The sequence below is a fragment of the Ranitomeya variabilis genome, chromosome 2 (genome assembly GCF_051348905.1).
Source record: "Ranitomeya variabilis isolate aRanVar5 chromosome 2, aRanVar5.hap1, whole genome shotgun sequence".
Lineage (NCBI taxonomy): Eukaryota > Metazoa > Chordata > Amphibia > Anura > Dendrobatidae > Ranitomeya > Ranitomeya variabilis.
Window position 1 is genome coordinate 180,269,282 of NC_135233.1, and position 19,069 is coordinate 180,288,350.

The following is a 19,069-nucleotide window of genomic DNA, read 5'->3' on the forward strand; positions in this document are numbered from 1 at the left end:
GCATGGCCTTCCGTACCGCCACCAGCACGATGCAGCAGGACCCTGGCATGGCCTTCCGCACCGCCACCTCCACGATGCAGCAGGACCCTGGCATGGCCTTCCGTACCGCCACCTCCACGATGCAGCAGGACCCTGCATGGTTTCCGTACCGCCACTACCACGATGCAGCAGGACCCTGGCATGGCCTTCCGCTCTACAAGCGCTATGGACTCTGCCATGGCTGCACGCTCTACGAGCACTATGGACTCTGGCATGGCTGCATGCTCTATGAGCGCTATGGACTCTGGCATGGCTGCATGCTCTACGAGCACTATGGACTCTGGCATGGCTGCACGCTCTACGAGCACTATGGACTCTGGCATGGCTGTACGATCTACGAGCACTGTGGACTCTGGCATGGCTGCACGATCTACGAGCACTATGGACTCTGACACAGTGCAGCCGGACCCTGACAGGTCACCCGCCACCACTCCACGCCATATGAGCCCACCAAGACCTCCCGCAACCAGGCAAACCAAAACAAAAACTGAAAAAAAACAAAACAAAGGACTCTTAGCATTCCTCCCCCTTCACCTCCCAATGTGTCTGTAATGTCAGGTTTGTCTCACCCTTCCAGTGCGTCTCAAGCCTCTCATGTGTCAAGCCCCATCCCCGAACTTCCAGACCCTTCTAGTTTCATTGTCCCTTCTCCTGCCACCTCTGCGTCTTCCACGGTTAGCCAGGCCTCAGTTCTTCACACCCCCCGTTTAGGCTGCTTTCACACATCAGGCTTTTTGTTTCAGGCTAAATCCGGCAAATTTGCTAAAAAACGGATCCGGTGTGAAAAACGGATCTGGTGTGAAAAACTGATGCACCGGATCCGTTTTTTAGGCGGAGAGAGAGAGAGAGAGAGAGAGAGGAGAGAGAGGGAGAGGGAGAGAGAGAGAGGAGAGAGAGGGAGATTTCCCCCCAAACCAGAATCGAAATCATAGCTTCTGGGCAAGCCCAATGTGTAAAAACGGATTCAGTAGCCGGAATCGTTCATTCACACATCCGTTTGATGCGTTTATTCAAGGAAATGTCCCTTCAGGCTTTTTCGCCGGACAGAAAAAACGTTGCAGGGGGCGTTTTTTGTGTCCGGCAAAACAGCCTGAAGGGACGGATCCAGCACAAAACGGATGAAACGCATGTCCTTCAGGCACAATCCGGCGCTAATACAACTCTATGGGAAAAAAACGGATCCGGCGTGTAAAAAAAACGGATCCGTTTTTTTCCGGATTGTGCCTGAAACAAAAAACCTGATGTGTGAAAGCAGCCTTACATCACTCTACCCCAAGCCGGCGCAGTAAATACTGTGTCTTTAGCTTTGTGTGTCTTTAGTATACACTATGTTCCAAATTATTATGCAAATTACATTGTTATCAGATTTTCCTAAATGGTTGGTGCAAATGACAGTCAGTCTAATAAAAGTCATCACCCGTTAGATTATACATCGAATTTTATTGAAGAAACCTCCCAATGATAACAGTATAATCTCCAAAATGAATAAAAACTCAAAATGCACTGTTCCAAATTATTATGCAGTAGAATTTTTATACATTTGATATGTTTTAAAGAACTGAAAATGCTCATTTGTGGAATTTGCAGCATTAGGAGGTCACATTCACTGAACAAAAAAGCTATTTAACGCCAAAACATCCCAACAGGCCAAGTTACATGATAACATAGGAACCTTCTTTGATGTCACCTTCACAATTCTTGCATCCATTTAACTGGTGAGTTTTTGGAGAGTTTCTGCTTGTATTTCTTTGCCTCCCAGAGCTGCTGTTTGGATGTGAACTGCTTCCCACCCTCATAGATCTTTTGCTTGATGATTCTCCAAAGGTTCTCTATAGGTTTGTGGTCAGGGGAAGATGGTGGCCACACCACGAGTTTATCTCCTTTTATGCCCATAGCAGCCAATGACTCAGAGGTATTCTTTGCAGCATGAGATGGGGCATTGTCAGCATGAAGATGATTTTGCTCCTGAAGGCACGTTTCTGCTTTTTAGACCATAGAAGAAAGTTGTCAGTCTGAAACTCTATATACTTTGCAGAGGTCATTTTCACACCTTCAGGAACCTTAAAGGGCCTTACCAGCTGTTTCCCATGATTCCGGTCCAAAACATGACTCCTCCACCTCCTCGCTGACATTGCAGCCTTGTTGGGACATGGTGGCCATCCACTACTCCATCCATCTGGACCATCCAGGGTTGCTCAACACTTATCAGTAAACAAGACTGTTTGGAAATTAGTCTTCAAGTATGTGTGGGCCCAATACAACCATTTCTGCTTGTGAACACTGTTTAAGGGTGGCCGAATAGTAGGTTTATGCACCACAGCAAGCCTTTGAAGGAGCCTACACCTTGAGGTTCGAGAGACTCCAGAGGCACCAGCAGCTTCAAATATCTGTTTGCTGCTTTGTAATGGCTTTTTAGCAGCTGCTCTCTTAATCCGATGAACTTGCCTGGCAGAAATCTTCCTCATTCTGCCTTTATCAGCACGAACACATTTGTGCTCAGATACAGCCACAAATCTCTTAACAGTACGATGATCACGCTTATGTTTTTGGAAAATTTCTAATGTTTTCATCCCTTCACCAAGGCATTGCACTATTTGATGCTTTTCAGCAGCAGAGAGATCCTTTTTCTTTCCCATGTTACTTGAAAACTGTGACCTGCTTAATAATGTGGAACATCATTTTTAAGTAGTTTTCCTTTAATTAGAATCACCTGGAAAACCAATTATCACATGTGTTTAAGATTGATTTCAGTGATCCATTGAGCCCTGAGACAATACCATCCACAAGTTTATTTGAAAAACAAAACAATTAAATCTTTATGACACTTAAATCTAATTTGCATAATAATTTGGAACACAGTGTACAGATATGAGGTGGGCCAAAAAATATTACATGTATCTCCATAATCTCTTTTTGTCTGTGCCTAGTGTGGCAGTCTGAAGAGAAAATGGTGGAAATACAGTGCAGACCTCTACTGAACAGGTCAGGTGTCAAAAAACTCATTAGTTATGACACCTGACCTGGTGAGTAGAGAACTGCCTTGTATAACCACCATTTTCCCTTCTTTATACATAATCTATTACACACAAATTGAGGGACAATGGAGGTCACACACTGCATATCTATGCTCACCTGCACAGGTGTCAGAAATAGTGAATTCATGAGCCTGTATATGTTTATCATGAATTCATTATTTCTGACACCTGACTTGATGAATATAATAGTGTGACAGTGATTGTCTCTTCAGTTTGTGTCCAATGGATACAGGAGAAGAGAATCATGAAGCAATGAAGTCAAAAAGCTTACCAATAAAGCAACATGGCTGCCATAACTAGCAGTATGTGGCCAGTGTTATATATAAGTATTTGTAAGCCAAAACAAGGAGTGGAACAATTAGAGGTAAATTATGATATTAACATATTAACTAGCACCTCTGCTTTTATCACCCACTCCTGGTTTTGGATTACAAAAACTGATATTAAATACAGATCAAATACTGCCAGTTTTAGGACAGCCTTGGTTTGGAGAGGAAAAAGATAGGAGACACGGTCAACACAACCAAAACTAAAGTTTATTAATGAGAAATATTATTATCATTGTAGAAAATTACTGGTACAGATGTAATTACAACAGGACATTTACACAACATTGTCCTGCCATGACACACGTCCAATATCTGAATCAAAAAAGGCAGCAAATTGGTCCCGCATGTGACCAACGGCTGCAGTTGACCGCAGCGGGTGATGCTGGAAATCGGGCAGTGGGTGTGCAACTGGTTCATCCAGTTCAATGTTGGGTTGCTCCTTAACCATTATATAATTGTGCAGAACCACACAGGCTTTGACCACTTCGTCGACTGTTTCCACTTTTAGATTGATGGCTGATGCAAGAATGCGCCATTTAGCGACCAGAATGCCAAAGGTACACTCTACTGTTCTTCGGGCCCTGGTCAGTCTGTAGTTAAAGATCCTTCTAGTGTAGTTCAAGTCCCGACTGGAATAGGGCTTCAGTAGGTTTTCACACATCTGAAAGGCCTCATCCCCAACCATAACAAATGGCATCGGTGGACCTTGAGTGTTGGGGAGAGGTTGTGGCGGGGGAAAAATGAAATTTTTGCCATACACACGGCGTCCCATATCCGAGTTCTTGAAAGTCTGGGAATCGTTGCCACGGCCAAAAGCTCCAATGTCCACGGCGATGAAGCGACAGTCCGCATGTGCTATTGCCATGAGCAAAACAGAAAAATATTTTTTGTAATTGAAGTACTCCGATCCTGTTCTGGCTGGTTTGATAATGCGAATGTGCTTTCCATCCACCGCTCCTAAACAGTTGGGGAAATCACACACACTCCAGAATTTTTCCGCAATTTCAAGCCACATGTCCAAGGTGGGTAGGGGTATAAACTCATCCCGGAGTACATTCCACAAAGCCCGGTAGGTGTCCACAACTATTCCGGACAGGGTGGATATTCCAAGCCGGTATTGGAAGTGGAGGGATGATAAACTCTCTCCGGTTGCCAGAAATCTGGAAGAAAAACAAACACAAAAAAACATTACAATCTATTCTTTTTATGGTGTGGTTACGCTAAAGAAAGAAAGGAAAATAGCCAATAAATACATGTCAGAAAACACTAAATTTGGACTGTCATTAGTTTAGATTTTGAACGTACCTTAATGTAACCAGCAGACGTTCCTCCGGTGGAATCGCTCTACGGAGCTAGGTGTCCTGTCGCCGTATGGCTCCTTGGACACGAGAAAGCAAATCCCGGAACGAGTCTTGCAACATCCTGGTGTATTCCTGGAATTTCTCCGGGTTGGCATTAAGCTCGGCATAGAGCGTGTGATAGGCTCCACGGCTCTCACTTAGTTCGATAATGGGGTGCCTCCAAAAACGCCTACGTTGTCTCCTTCTCCATCTTTCGCGATTTCTGTCTTGCTCCCAAGCAAAAGCACAGGCAAGAAACATTTTGAAGCTGAAATCCAGGTTGAAATAAAAGCTCTCCATGCGAAGATCCATCATGACACAGTAGCAAACTGTTAAAATTTCAGTAGCCCTAGGGTCTATATATAGAGATCCCATAATACACGCCCTCTGTAGTCCCATTGGCGGTGTCTGATTATCTTGATTTTTCTCTTGTGAAATTTCTCATCATGAGCACCAAAAACGCAAACGCAGGAAAAACCGCATATAAATGCGGCGTTTTTTTAACCGCATGCATCAACGCATGCGTCTAAAAAACGCAGCGTTTGTACGCGTTTTTTCCACCACTTGCGGATGCGTTTTAAACGCTGCGGATTTAAACGCTAATGTGAAACTAGCCTTACAGTCTATTCAGTAGGACTATCGGCTGTGTATCCACCAGACTTCTGCACAACACAACTGATGGTCCCAACCCCATTTATAAGGCAAGAAATCCCACTTATTAAACCTGACAGGGCACACATGTGAAGTGAAAACCATTCCCGGTGACTACCTCTTGAAGCTCATCAAGAGAATGCCAAGAGTGTGCAAAGCACTCATCAAAGCAAAAGGTGGCTACTTTGAAGAACCTAGAATATAAGACATATTTTCAGTTGTTTCACACTTTTTTTGTTAAGTATATAATTCCACATGTGTTAATTCATAGTTTTGATGCCTTCAGTATGAATGTACAATTTTCATAGTCATGAAAATACAGAAAAATCTTTAAATGAGGTGTGTCCAAACTTTTGGTCTGTACTGTATATGTGGATGATATTGCTGGGAAAATAATGGAAAATGGCTGCTTTTCCCAATTTTTATATGACAAGGGACCAGTAATATATAAATAAAAATTTGTTCTCCCTTATGCTGTAAGAAATATTTTAAGTATCACACGAGTTTTTTTTTTTTCCAACAGACTAATAACAGCAATTTGGATTGACCACTTTTTTGTTTCTGCACCACGCTACCCCTGAGGAACTTGGAAGCCACAAAGCCAGTGGGACCCCGGGGTGCAGACATTACGCCATGCCTCCCACCTCCCTCATGTGGTGCTCGCCTCCCTTCTGTCACTATGCCGGGATGGTACTATTCTGCTTTATCGCATGTGTCACGTGACTCGCTGTGGCCTATACTAGTCTCTCATGGACATGGCTGGCTGTGTGCGGGTTACGCACAGTACAGACATAGGTTACGGCTTACACTGGCCACAATGTCGCCGTCCGTGTACCACAGCTGCCCCTCTGAGGTATTTCCACACGAGCCGCTGACAGCTCACGTACGTGGCTAGTACGTGCATAGTTTGAAACACAAAATCCCGCCATTACTGAGATTTAGTGACGTAACGTGGCGGGCGCACGCACTCTGTGACGTCCCCATGATAGAAAACAAACCAACCAATGGCAGGACTGCTTTGAACTCACGCCCCTGTCTTCCGGAGCACGCTCGGCTCTACAGACAAACTTTGCCGTGACGTACACAGGGGAAGAGGAAGGGGCGGCGCTTGGTAATCAGAGATGGTGGCTGTGGTGATCCCGTGTGTGTAACAGGCCTGCTCGCAGTGTGACGCTGGGGAGAGAAGTTGGTTTAGGGCGGCTGCTACATAGTGTTCACGGTAAGCAGAGGGGACGACGTGCGCGGTTTATCGTGCGTGTCACTGCCTGGACTAGGAGCAGAGCCGGACTTGTCGGGTAGGCAGTGTGCACGCTGCTGGCCTCGGGTACCGTGCCCTGGGTCAGTCATGGCAGACTCCTCACCGCGAGATTTTCCCTCTAGGCGGGAAAGACCACAGAGAAAGCTGTCATATCTCTCCAGCCACGTGGCTCCCGGGCTCTGCACACGAACACTGCATTCTATATCCTCCCTGGAGGGGGATTGTCACTGCAGTGCTGGCAGCTGGCACTGCTGACTGTCCTGTAAGTGTGACCATCGTCCTGACAGGACCACATACTCCGCTGACTGTCCTGTAAGTGTGACCATCACCCTGACAGCACCACGTACTCCGCTGACTGTCCTGTAAGTGTGACCATCGCCCTGACAGCACAGTGTACTCCGCTGACTGTCCTGTAAGTGTGACCATCGCCCTGACAGCACCACATACTCTGCTGACTGTCCTGTAAGTGTGACCATCACCCTGACAGCACCACATACTCTGCAGACTGGTCTGTAAGTGTGACCATCGCCCTGACAGCCCCACGTACTCCGCTGACTGGTCTGTAAGTGTGACCATCGCCCTGACAGCACCACGTACTCCGCTGACTGTCCTGTAAGTGTGACCATCGTCCTGACAGCACCACATACTCCGCTGCCTGTCCTGTAAGTGTGACCATCGCCCTGACAGCACCACGTACTCCGCTGACTGTCCTGTAAGTGTGACCATCGCCCTGACAGCACCACGTACTCTGCTGACTGGTCTGTAAGTGTGACCATCGCCCTGACAGCACCACGTACTCCGCTGACCTGGTCTGTAAGTGTGACCATCGCCCTGACAGCACCACGTACTCCGCTGACTGTCCTGTAAGTGTGACCATCGCCCTGACAGCACCACGTACTCTGCTGACTGTCCTGTAAGTATGACCATCGCCCTGACAGCACCACGTACTCCGCTGACTGGTCTGTAAGTGTGACCATCGCCCTGACAGCACCACGTACTCCGCTGACTGTCCTGTAAGTGTGACCATCGCCCTGACAGCACCACGTACTCCGCTGACTGGTCTGTAAGTGTGACCATCGCCCTGACAGCACCACGTTCTCTGCTGACTGTCCTGTAAGTGTGACCATCGCCCTGACAGCACCACGTACTCTGCTGACTGTCCTGTAAGTGTGACCATCGCCCTGACAGCACCACGTACTCTGCTGACTGTCCTGTAAGTGTGACCATCGCCCTGACAGCACCATGTACTCCGCTGACTGTCCTGTAAGTGTGACCATCGCCCTGACAGCACCATGTACTCCGCTGACTGTCCTGTAAGTGTGACCATCGCCCTGACAGCACCATGTACTCCGCTGACTGTCCTGTAAGTGTGACCATCGCCCTGGCAGCACCACATACTCCGCTGACTGTCCTGTAAGTGTGACCATCGCCCTGGCAGCACCACATACTCCGCTGACTGTCCTGTAAGTGTGACCATCGCCCTGGCAGCACCACATACTCCGCTGACTTTCCTGTAAGTGTGACCATCGCCCTGGCAGCACCACATACTCCGCTGACTGTCCTGTAAGTGTGACCATCGCCCTGGCAGCACCACATACTCTGCTGACTGTCCTGTAAGTGTGACCATCGCCCTGGCAGCACCACATACTCTGCTGACTGTCCTGTAAGTGTGACCATCGCCCTGGCAGCACCACATACTCCGCTGACTGTCCTGTAAGTGTGACCATCGCCCTGGCAGCACCACATACTCTGCTGACTGTCCTGTAAGTGTGACCATCGCCCTGGCAGCACCACATACTCTGCTGACTGTCCTGTAAGTGTGACCATCGCCCTGGCAGCACCACATACTCTGCTGACTGTCCTGTAAGTGTGACCATCGCCCTGGCAGCACCACATACTCTGCTGACTGTCCTGTAAGTGTGACCATCGCCCTGGCAGCACCACATACTCTGCTGACTGTCCTGTAAGTGTGACCATCGCCCTGGCAGCACCACATACTCTGCTGACTGTCCTGTAAGTGTGACCATCGCCCTGGCAGCACCACATACTCTGCTGACTGTCCTGTAAGTGTGACCATCGCCCTGGCAGCACCACATACTCTGCTGACTGTCCTGTAAGTGTGACCATCGCCCTGGCAGCACCACATACTCTGCTGACTGTCCTGTAAGTGTGACCATCGCCCTGACAGCACCACGTACTCCGCTGACTGTCCTGTAAGTGTGACCATCGTCCTGACAGCACCACGTACTCTGCTGACTGGTCTGTAAGTGTGACCATCGCCCTGACAGCACCACGTACTCCGCTGGCTGTCCTGTAAGTGTGACCATCGCCCTGGCAGCACCACATACTCTGACTGTCCTGTAAGTGTGACCGTCGCCCTGACTGCACCACATACTCTGCTGACTGGTTTGTGTGTGACCATCGCCCTGACAGCCCCACGTACTCTGCTGACTGTCCTGTAAGTGTGACCATCGCCCTGGCAGCACCACATACTCCGCTGACTGTCCTGTAAGTGTGACCATCGCCCTGGCAGCACCACATACTCTGCTGACTGTCCTGTAAGTGTGACCATCGCCCTGGCAGCACCACATACTCTGCTGACTGTCCTGTAAGTGTGACCATCGCCCTGGCAGCACCACATACTCTGCTGACTGTCCTGTAAGTGTGACCATCGCCCTGGCAGCACCACATACTCTGCTGACTGTCCTGTAAGTGTGACCATCGCCCTGGCAGCACCACATACTCTGCTGACTGTCCTGTAAGTGTGACCATCGCCCTGGCAGCACCACATACTCCGCTTACTGGTCTGTAAGTGTGACAGTCCTAAGAGATGGTTGTAACAGGCTCCTGCCTAGACATTACCTCCCTCACTTAGCGAGCCTGTTAGCAGGATTTATCCCTGTAAACTAAAGGCTTGGCCATAATGGCGCTGTGATGCTGATATGATGCCTGATGTGAAGGGATCCGCTCAGTGGCTCATGAAAACTCGCCATATGAAGTTTTCATAACCGGAAGGAGTACAGGGGATGCGCCAAGGCTGTTCTGTTCTATGCAGTATGTAAAATAGAGGGCAGGTCAGTGAAGGAGCGATGACCTGTCATAAGCCATACAGATGAATATGTAAGCAGAGCACCACATAAAGACCTCCTCCCCCACAGCCCCATCCCGAGCACGAGAATCTTATTAAGTGAAATTACAAATAAAGATTAAATTATAAGATGGATTTCATCAACCCAGGTATCAGTTTTAATCGGTATAACACCGCCAACCTGACAGTGTCTGTAGTTTACTGAGCAAAATCCTGCTGACAGGTTCACTTTAGTCAATCTGCCTAATTTGTCCAGCATGAGTAATCAACAAATTAGCAAATATTGATAGGGTAATTGAACAATGTCCCTGTGCCTCAAAAATAGCAGACAATGAGTTGCAGCAAACAGCAACTCAAAAGTCAACATCCAGCTTTTACCAACAATAGTCTGTATTTCTTGACCAACCAAAGAAATACTTAAATTCACATGTCAACAAGGATAGAAGCCTATGTCTCCTGGCCTACTGAAAATACTTGTCTGGGTAATTAAGATTAAATGCTGTGTTGTTACAGGTGCATATGACTGGAGTGTTCTTTCTGTGCAAATGTAATGGTGTAATGTGTGAATAAAGCCATTTTCTTTGTTTAATATCTAATTCTTATTTGTTTTGTATTTCTTCCGAAAGAAAACTTAAGATGCAAAAACTTGAGGCACAAGTAACTAGCAGCTTGCTTCAATTTCCGGAGACCACAATAGAAGCTCTTCAGGAGGATGAAATTAACCTGGAATCTGTCTTGTGTGCAAAGTTTACCACAGGCAAGAGATACAGTATTACACAGCTAATATAATAATGGTCTGTTTTTTCATTAGTTTACCAAATGAATGGTAATTTTTTTTTTTTTTTTTCTAGTTTTCAAAAATATTTCCTGTTAAGTGGCGATTGTTTGATTTGTAGGGGTGAAGTAGGACTTAAGGCCGTGTTCACACGAGCAAATGTTATGGTCCGTATTTGGGTTGCAATGCCTGACCTAGTGGCAGGCTTCCTAACCTTGGCTTACAGCCTCATGTCTTCAGTTCTAAGTTTGGGTCAGTCAGTCTTTGTTTCATATACGGACTGTAAAATACCGTTGTGACTTACCCGAATCTAAGAATTATCCCCTTTATTATGCAGTTATATCTCTTGTGTGGGAATATGCTGAGTGTTTCTTGTAAAAACTTAATTTTTAATTTGCTTTTTTTTTTTTTTTTTTTAATATTAACAACTATGAAGTGTTACATGCTCACAATAGGTTGGCAGTGCATGTGTCTAATTTTTATTTTTTCTTTAAAGGGAGAGCTGGGCTAGCTTGGCTCGCATGTGGACCCCAGCTTGAAGTTACCAATTCTGTAACGGGTGAAAGACTTTCTGCATACCGTTTTAGCACAGTGACTGAAAGACCTCCCACTGTTGTCGCTGTTAAAGAGTTTTCATGGCAGAAGAAGACTGGACTTCTTGTGGGTCTGGTTGAAGCAGAAGGAAGTATTCTTTGCTTGTATGATGTTGGCATTTCAAAAGTTGTTAAATCCGTCGTGCTCCCTGGCTCGGTACGCACTTGTAGACTTGTTAAATTTGCTCAGTCCTTGTTGGGAAAAAATGATTATTACCGGTATATTTTCCTTTTTCAGGTAACTGCTGTTGAACCTTTAGTAAATGATGGTGGAGCCAGTGCAACTACTCAGCATTTACACCAGAGTCTAAGATGGTTCTTTGGCGTTGCAGCTGTGGTTACAGATGTTGGACATGTTCTTCTTATTGATCTATGTTTAGATGATATATCATGCAATCAAGATGAGTTGGAAGCATCAGGTATTTTTCTTTCGTAATCAGGATTTTTTAAAATGTATTTCAACAATACTAAATCTGTAATGTAATGTAAATCTTGTAGGTTCAAGGTGTGTTAAGTGGTGATCACATATATGTGATTGCATATTACTAGGATTTGTCAGCACTAAATAATCAATAGAGGTCGGACCTTTGGAGCACTCAACAATCCCAGGAATAACATTTTCTCTCTGAACATTGGTGTGGAGCCACCTGCTGCACATCTCAATTCAAGTGAATGCAGCTCTTTGCCTTTCCTAGGACAGTTGAGATACCAGGACTACCTTTGTGCAGGAAATAAAATAATGAAAAACACAGCCCCAACTGCATACTCCTGAGAATTGGGTAGGGTCCAAGAGATTAACTGGTGGCATATCAGCAATGTCATTTACTTGGTTTGGAATTCCCTTTTGTGATTTCAAGAAACAGCTTAACATAAATCCATTAATATCTTTGTGTTTTTCCAATTTTCTGTTTGTGTTCATTCCTCATGGTTTTTATGATCTCTTCATGTTGTCCTTTAACCCCTTAATGACTGCTGATACGCATTAAAATGGCCGTTAAAGGGCCTTATTTGCTCATTGCTGTTTTACAACGGCCATGGGGAATAAGGTTAGTTATAGCACCACCCAGCGTCAGAAAATCTCCGGGGTTTTAGCTACCTGAAGCAGCTGAGAACTTGGGAGAACACGATCAGGGCCATATTTTTCCCCACATATGGGGTTTCGGTGTACTCAACAGAAATTGCACAACAAAATTTTGGGGTCCATTTTCTCCTGTTTTGTGAAAGTAAAACATTCGGGGCTAAAGAAACAGTGTGAGCCCTCGTGGGTGGGGTCCTCTCTGCTCCTGTACAAGTATTCACTTGTATTGTTTAAGATTTTTGTACTTGTGTTTTATTTATACCCCTTTTCACATGTAAAGCGCCATGACATAAATGGCGCTATAACAATAATTTTTTGTGAGGGGGGGGGAAGGAAAATATTCACTTTTTTTTCCTTCCACATTCCATTTATTCCTGTGAAGCACCAGAAGGGTAAATAAATAAAGCTTTGTAAATTGTTGGAATACTGAGAAATTGCTGATCAGCTTCGAACGATTCTAACTTCTAACAAAAAAATGCTTAAAAAAAGTGTTCTGATGTAAAGTAGACATGTGGGAAATGTTAGCTATTTCTCCATCGCCACATTGGGGGACACAGGACCATGGGTGTTATGCTGCTGACACTAAGCTGAGACAAAAAAAAGGTTAGCTCCTCCCCTGCAGTATACACCCTCATGCTGGCTTCCAGAGACCCAGTTCAAGCTTAGTGTCCATAGGAGGCACACTAGAATTTTTAACCTTTCTATTCCGGACGAAGGGGGCGACGGATTCTTTCATGTTCCGATCTCCCCCGAACCAACAACAGGCGAGAACGGGAGTTTCACCTCTCCGTATCCTCTCCTGCGACGTGGGATGCCACTGCCTGAGCTAACCCTTTGGGGCGACGGGCCCCTTCAAGGGCACCGATCTCCCCCCGACTCTCAGACGAGCACTGGTGTTGTTTACCTCCAGTATCCTCTTCTTTAGCCAGGCCTTTCATTGCCGGACATCTGCCCTGCCCACCAGGCTTCGCCCTCGGCTGTACAGAGGCATTCTTTCACCATGGCGTCCATGCAGCCCCCACTGCATCACCACTGAAAAAGAGCGGATGATGACAGGAGGCGGACGGTTTCCTCTTCACCCCCCTTTTCAGGGGATGGTGGATGGAGGCTCCCCATTCCCTGCACCGTCCCATTCTTGAGATCCGGACAGGTTCCTGTGGGCAACAACTCACTTTCTCCCACCTTTCGGGGTAAGTGCCTCGGGGGGGGGGGGGGTCGGCCGCTTTGCGGTCCGGAGGGCTCCTTTTTACCGGCGGCACGTTTTTCCCTGGGCCATTTAGCCTCCGGCATCCAGCGGCTGCGTGCCGGGCCGAAGCCGCAAATTTAGCCCTCGTCTTCGGCCTAGCACAGGCCGCATCCCGATAGACTCCGCCCCCCTGTTCGCGTCATCCTGCGGCGCCGCCCCCTGGTCCTGGCGCTTCTCACCGGCTGTGAGATCTCCCCTCTCTAATCTCGGCGGCCATCTTGGATTCTCCTCTGCACGCTCCAGCGTTCCAGCCGCAGCTTCCTGCACGTGCAGCGTTTTGTTCGCCGACCGTCACCAGCTACTGCCGACTCTCTCTCCCCCTCGTTACGGGACACAGGACCTCGGGTAAGGAGACCACGTCAGGTTCTCCCCTGCAGTACGCCCTCGCTTCCTTAGTTATAGACCCTGTGGTCTATCTTACATTAGGGTACATCATGTCCCAGACAAGATCTAAAGCCGCCTCAAAGGTGCATACTACCTTTTTTTTCTGCGTGTACCACCGCCCCCGGGGTAGCTAGTCCCCCTGCGTGGGTCGCTTCACTATCTCAGTCCGTGGATTTTTTAGCCAATGCCATCAAATCCATTCAGAACCCCTCTGGGGAGCGGGGTAGTCCTTTTCATGGTTTAAGAGATCCTTTTGTAACGGGAATCGTCGGCCAGCAGGGGCCGCTCTCTGGAAAGAGGCACGGTCATCCAGAAAACGGATCCGCACTTCCTCTCCTGAGCGCTCTCCTCACCAATCAGGTTCTGGCAGCTCCACCTCTCGCTCACCCTCTCTAGGGGCTCGTAGCGTTCACGACTCGGTATATGAGTCTGATGCATCCTTAGACCCGGATGCTCCGGAGTTTAGATCTACAGTTGACTCTCTCATTGAGGCAGTCAATCACACCCTCAAAGTGGAAGATGACCCTAACTCGACTCCGGACTACTGTCTCCTTTACTAGAGCCAAGCGTTCCCATAAGACATTCGCCTCTCACCCAGATTTCCTGGATATAGTCAGGCGACAATAGGGAGCGTCCGGATAAGCGTTTCACGGGCAGAAAGGCCCTGGAATCGAAGTATCCATTTTCCGCAGATCTTGTTAAAGACTGGACGGAATCCCCATTAGTAGATCCTCCGGTTTCGCGCCTAGCTTCAAAAACTCTTATCCGTTCCAGATGGCTCTTCAATTAAGAACCCCACGGAACGTCGCCTAGATTCCCTAGCTCGCTCTGTTTACGAAGCCTCTGGTTCTTCTCTATTTCCCTCCTTTGCCGCGGCTTGGGTGGCCAAGGCGATGGTTTCCTGGGCAGATGCTCTAGCAAAATCGGTACGGGAACAGGCTCTCCCGTCTGAGGTGGCGGACCTTGCCAAGCAGATTGCCATGGCTGGTGATTACGTGATGTACGCATCCCTCGATGCAGCGAACTGTGCAGCTACGGCGGCTTCAAACGCCATCACCATCAGAAGAACCAGTGGCGTGCAGATTCCTCCTCTAAAAAGTCTCTGGTTTCCCTTCCTTTTCAGAGCGGGCGTCTTTTTGGAGAAAAGCTAGACCAGCTTATTTCGGACGCTACAGGGGGAAAGAGCAAGTTCCTTCCCCAACAGAGGCCCAAGTCTGCTTTCCAGCGCCAACCATATTTTCGTTTTCGGCCCTTTCGTAGCAGTCCAGCCTGGTCCTAGCCTGCCGCCTCTTCCAGATCGGACCGACCCGCTCGCTCAGACAGAGACGTTCGCCCCTCTTTCAGGCCAAACCAGTCCTGGCGAGGCAAGCCTAGGCAACCCAGGACCAGAGGGTCCAGACCTGCCAGATTCCCTTCGCAATGACTCGGGAACTTTTCCTGTCGACACCACCAAAGTAGGCGGACGTCTACTTCTTTTTCAGCAAGCCTGGCTCTCCGTCATCCACGACGAATGGGTCAGGGATCTGGTGTCGTCTGGCTACAAAATAGAGTTCTCTACCTCCCCTCCAGCTCGGTTTTTTTCCTTCTCGCCTCCCCAGTTAGGGGGCTCAGTCTCGCGCCCTTCTTTGCGCCATTCAGTCCCTCCGCCAGAGTGGGGTCATTGTTCCGGTTCCGAAACACGAGAGGTTCAGAGGTTTTTACTCAAACCTCTTCGTCGTACCAAAGAAGGACGGAAAAGTGCGCCCCATCTTGGACTTGAAGCTCCTAAACAAGTGCGTAAAGGTACGGCACTTCAGGATGGAATCGCTTCGGTCGGTCATTTCCTCAATGGAAAGAGGGGAATATCTGGCTTCGATAGACATCATGGATGCCTACCTCCATATTCCTATATTCCCGCCGCATCAAAGATTCCTCCGCTTTGCCATCCTAGAGGACCACTTCCAATTCACGGCCTTACCCTTTGGGCTTGCCACGGCGCCCAGGGTATTCACGAAGGTCATGGCGGCCGTCATGGCCATTCTTCATTCTCGAGGAGTGGTCGTTTTGCCTTACTTAGACGACCTCCTCATAAAGGGTCCGTCTTTTCAGGCTTGCGAGGCAAGCGTCCACATTACCTTGGATTCTTTCACGCCTGGGCTGGCTGATCAACTTGGACAAGTCCTCCCCCGTTCCTGCCCGACGGATCTCCTTTTTGGGCATGATCCTGGACACCTCAAGGGGTCTGGTCTTGCTTCCTCGGTCCAAGGCCCTAGAGCTTCAGCACGGAGCTCGGACGCTCTCCCACCCTCGCCCGCGACCCATTCGGTTCGCCATGAAGATCCTGGGCAAAATGGTAGCTGCAATAGAAGCGGTCCCTTTCGCCCAACTCCATCTTCGCCCCTTGCAACAGGCCCTGCTGGACAATTGGGACAGAAGTCTCTTATCCCTCGATCGTCCATGCCCTTTTGTCTCCGCGGATACGACAATCCTTTGTATGGTGGACCCTGGGTTCATCTCTCCTCCAGGGGAAGTCTTTTCTCCCGATCCGCTGGTTAGTGGTAACTACTGACGCCAGTCTCCTCGGCTGGGGTGCGGTGTTCCTTCACCACTCCGCTCAGGGTCGTTGGACACCTCGGGAGTCGAGGCTCCCTATAAACATTCTGGAGATTCGTGCGATCAGACTCGCCCTGAGTCGGTTTCATCCCAATCCGAGTCCAAAAATTTGGGCTGAAAATCTCGGCTTATACTCGAGTATATACGGTATATATTTTGTCATTGAGACACATATGTATATGGGAATCATTGGGCCGTGTGTTATGCGTATTTTACGGGTGTATTTTCTGCGCTCATACGTCGTAAAACTCGCCAGTGTGACGCCTTACTTCTTAAATTCTTTTTGGAGAGGAGAAAATCAAAGAGGATGGTAGAGCGAAACGATAGAGGCAGACATATTTGGTTGCAATTTTCTAGTGTTTTATATAGCAGCACATTGCTGGATTTACAGCTGAGCTGCTCAGTACTGCTGTATTAGATCATCCATGCTGCTTTTGTCAGTGTGCTGCATAGGGACAGGAGAGCAAGAGTCCTTCATGTCTGTATGGGAGACATCATAGCTAGTCTCCACTTAGTCCATTGAAAATCAGAGCGCAACAGCAGAGATGAAATGTAACAAATGTATACTATGCTATTCATACAATAGCAAGAAAGTTTAGTTTCACACTTAAAAACATAACAGCTTATGTATGTACAGGAAACAGACTTTCTATTGAAATACTTGTTTATAACGGTTTATTTGTAGACCTGGAAGTCATTAGTGGTATACCTGCAGAAATCCCTAAACTCAGGGAAGCTGCTAATCGAGAGAGACGACACTTATGTCTTCAGTTACTGGCGCCTTCTGGAATCATGGTCACCACAGTCACCTATATAAGTAGAACTAATCACCTGGCCGTTGGGTTCTCTGATGGATACCTCTCTTTATGGAACATGAAAACTTTAAGACGAGAGTAAGTAATGTTTTTTTTTTTTTTTTTTTTTTTCGTGTTCAAATGCATTCCTTCATTCAGTTTCTTCACTTTTGTGGCTGTATAAATCTTTATTTTATTAGTGAAAATTGATACCGCATTTTTTTTTTTTTTTTTTTTTCTGGGCACACAAGTTGCTGTATACGGTAATTTAATATGCAACTTTGATTTAAAGTGAGTGTGTGTATAATAGATCTCTTTTCAAAGCTAATAGTTTAGCTTATTTTTTTTAAAATTCTGTTGTATTGTATTGAAAAGCATTTTGATGATCCTGAGAATTTGGAAAAATCAGAATGCACACCAGAATGATTTGCACTGGGGGCTCTATGTTGAGCGCTTTGATATTTTTCTCCATAAAACATCTGAACATAATGATAACCTGTGTGAAACGTGCCTGCAGGCTCTTTGTATTGTTCGCTGCATCATGTGTGCCCAGGCTGGATATCCAGAAGCCATGATGTGTTATAGCAACTCTGCATGCAGGTACATTTATCCCAGATCACGTCACTTTGTGTAGGACATTTTAATGAGTTATTAATGTGTGTATTTTAATTTATTTTTTTAAGATACCATGTTCAAATTGAAGGGGGAAGAGTTCCTGTTTTTTCTGTCACTTTTCAAGAACCTGAGAATGACCCTCGAAACTGCTGTTACCTTTGGGCTGTTCAAACAAGTCAAAGGTAATTTTTAAAATCCTACTACTAACGTTGCATCCTTTTCCCAAAATTGTTTTACATTTGAAAATTAAGAGACATGAATTGTCTTTTATTAGTTCTCCACTCATGTCATATTCTTTTAACATTTTTTACTATAGTGGCAGAGATTTAAGCTTTCATTTGCTGCAGTTGGCTTTTGGGGACAGAAAATCCTTACCATCAGGACAAATTATGTATGAGGTAAGACTTTTGTGTTTTTGTATTCTGTATGGTTTGTAATTTAAAGGGGGCATTCTCAAGTGGTCTCTTGAGCACCTCACAGCTCTGAACCCTCCTTATTTCTGGTTGCTAGGGAGCATGGGTGAGTGCTCCTCCTTGAGTGACCGTTCTGGTCCAGAGCACTGTCCTGCTGCAACATTCACACGTTGTCATTGTTTGTTCTCAGTCTACACTGTTAGCACTTTATTTTCTTTATAGATGTAGACAAGTTTGACTGCTGCTTTAGGATCACTATTTTGTCACCCTAACTACAATGGTCTTTACTTTCTTCAAGCTGGTGGCCACTGTTCACTTTCTCCTACATCTCTCCTGTGTCCTTTGCTGTCTTCTTTGGTTTTCATTCTTTGCATATACTGTGTAGGGATTCCTGCTGAGGAGTAGGCCACTTTCTCACAGACAATGGATTTTTGTGTTATAGCAATGTGACGTTTATTTGCACAGGTTGCACAGCATTGGAAAAAAACCATAAACACATCCCTAGCCTGGTCCAGCTTGTAGCTGAACAAAATAGACCCTGTCTATTTGTATACGAGGGAGCTAGCCCCAATTAGGTCAAACAAAACTGTTATTGTCTAGAACAGCCACTGAAAAAAAAAAAAAAAAAAAAATATATATATATATATATATATATATATATATATATATATATATATATATATATATATATATATATATATATATATATATATATATATATATATATATATATATATATATATATATATATACACACACACATATATACATATATATATACACACACTCACCGGCCACTTTATTAGGTACACCATGCTAGTAACGGGTTGGACCCCCTT

The 19,069-nt window shown here is 46.5% G+C and overlaps 1 protein-coding gene across 7 annotated transcripts in view; it reads left to right on the forward strand.

Annotated features, from left to right (window-relative positions):
- The first annotated feature begins 6,414 nt into the window (after positions 1 to 6,414).
- AHCTF1 (AT-hook containing transcription factor 1) overlaps positions 6,415 to 19,069 on the forward strand; it is a 215,027-nt gene continuing 202,372 nt past the window's right edge. For all 7 annotated transcript variants that reach the window (XR_013221111.1, XM_077283248.1, XM_077283249.1 and 4 more), the window contains exons 1-7: positions 6,415 to 6,613; positions 10,367 to 10,497; positions 11,012 to 11,265; positions 11,347 to 11,527; positions 17,094 to 17,301; positions 17,886 to 17,999; positions 18,134 to 18,215. Coding sequence is in view for 6 of the 7 variants with exons in the window: in XM_077283248.1 (XP_077139363.1) it covers positions 10,377 to 10,497; positions 11,012 to 11,265; positions 11,347 to 11,527; positions 17,094 to 17,301; positions 17,886 to 17,999; positions 18,134 to 18,215 (960 nt within the window). In the remaining variant the exon portion in view is untranslated. The remainder of the gene's footprint in view (positions 6,614 to 10,366; positions 10,498 to 11,011; positions 11,266 to 11,346; positions 11,528 to 17,093; positions 17,302 to 17,885; positions 18,000 to 18,133; positions 18,216 to 19,069) is intronic.